The 724-nt window shown below is 56.2% G+C and overlaps 1 protein-coding gene across 1 annotated transcript in view; it reads right to left on the bottom strand.

Moving 5' to 3' along the window:
* Window positions 1-724, bottom strand: part of HSPG2 (heparan sulfate proteoglycan 2) — a 110,871-nt gene that overhangs the window by 79,422 nt on the left and 30,725 nt on the right. The window contains 1 exon segment of the mRNA XM_006777662.2: window positions 681-722. Within this exon segment, the coding sequence (XP_006777725.2) occupies window positions 681-722 (42 nt within the window).

Raw genomic sequence — 724 nt, 5'->3', positions numbered from 1 at the left:
GGGTGTGAAAGCTCTTGTGGCCACAGTAAAGGCGCACAGATGTAAAACTGCAGAAATGTGGACTTCCCACGGTGGGGTTCCTGAGTGGGTGGGGGGCTCCCACGGTGGACCACCCCCCTGGCCTTCCTCCCAATAGGATTCCCCGTCTGTCCCTCTGCCTATCCGTCTCACTCACCATTGGCAGAGGGATTTTCCTGGGCCCAGCTCCCATGGGTAGCCTTGTCCCAGGCCTAAGGAAGTTCCCACACCCCAGCCCGGCTTTCCAGGGGCGACCATTCTGCATCGCAAGCTCTTTCCCCACACATTCCTCTGAGCTTCTGCCTTCCTGCCTAGAACCCTATCCCCTCCCTGCGGTTCCTCCTCTCTCTGAGACACTTCCTCGCTCTGCTTTGGGCTAGTCTCTGCATGGGCTGCCTGTCTCTGGTGGGCACCCTGAGAGCACGCGCTGGGTCTTAACCCCCGGAGAGGGTAGCTGTGTGCCCTCATAAGCCATTCGCCCTTCAGTGCTTCTATTTTTAAAAAACCTGTTAAAAGGGGATAATTACACATTTCCAGGGCTGTTGGGAAGAATAAATGAGATATTGCAGAGCACATTAAAGTTACGATTCATCAAATGCCAGTTGACCAGCTTGCTGACCCAGCTGCGCCAGAGTAGAGGAGTCTGGGCTGGCCACGCTCACCTGGCAGGACAAGCCCACATAGCCTGGGGGGCAGCAGCATTCAT

Source organism: Myotis davidii, unplaced genomic scaffold (assembly GCF_000327345.1).
Source record: "Myotis davidii unplaced genomic scaffold, ASM32734v1 scaffold149, whole genome shotgun sequence".
Classification (NCBI taxonomy): Eukaryota; Metazoa; Chordata; class Mammalia; order Chiroptera; family Vespertilionidae; genus Myotis; species Myotis davidii.
This window is presented reverse-complemented; position numbering and strand designations above follow the sequence as displayed.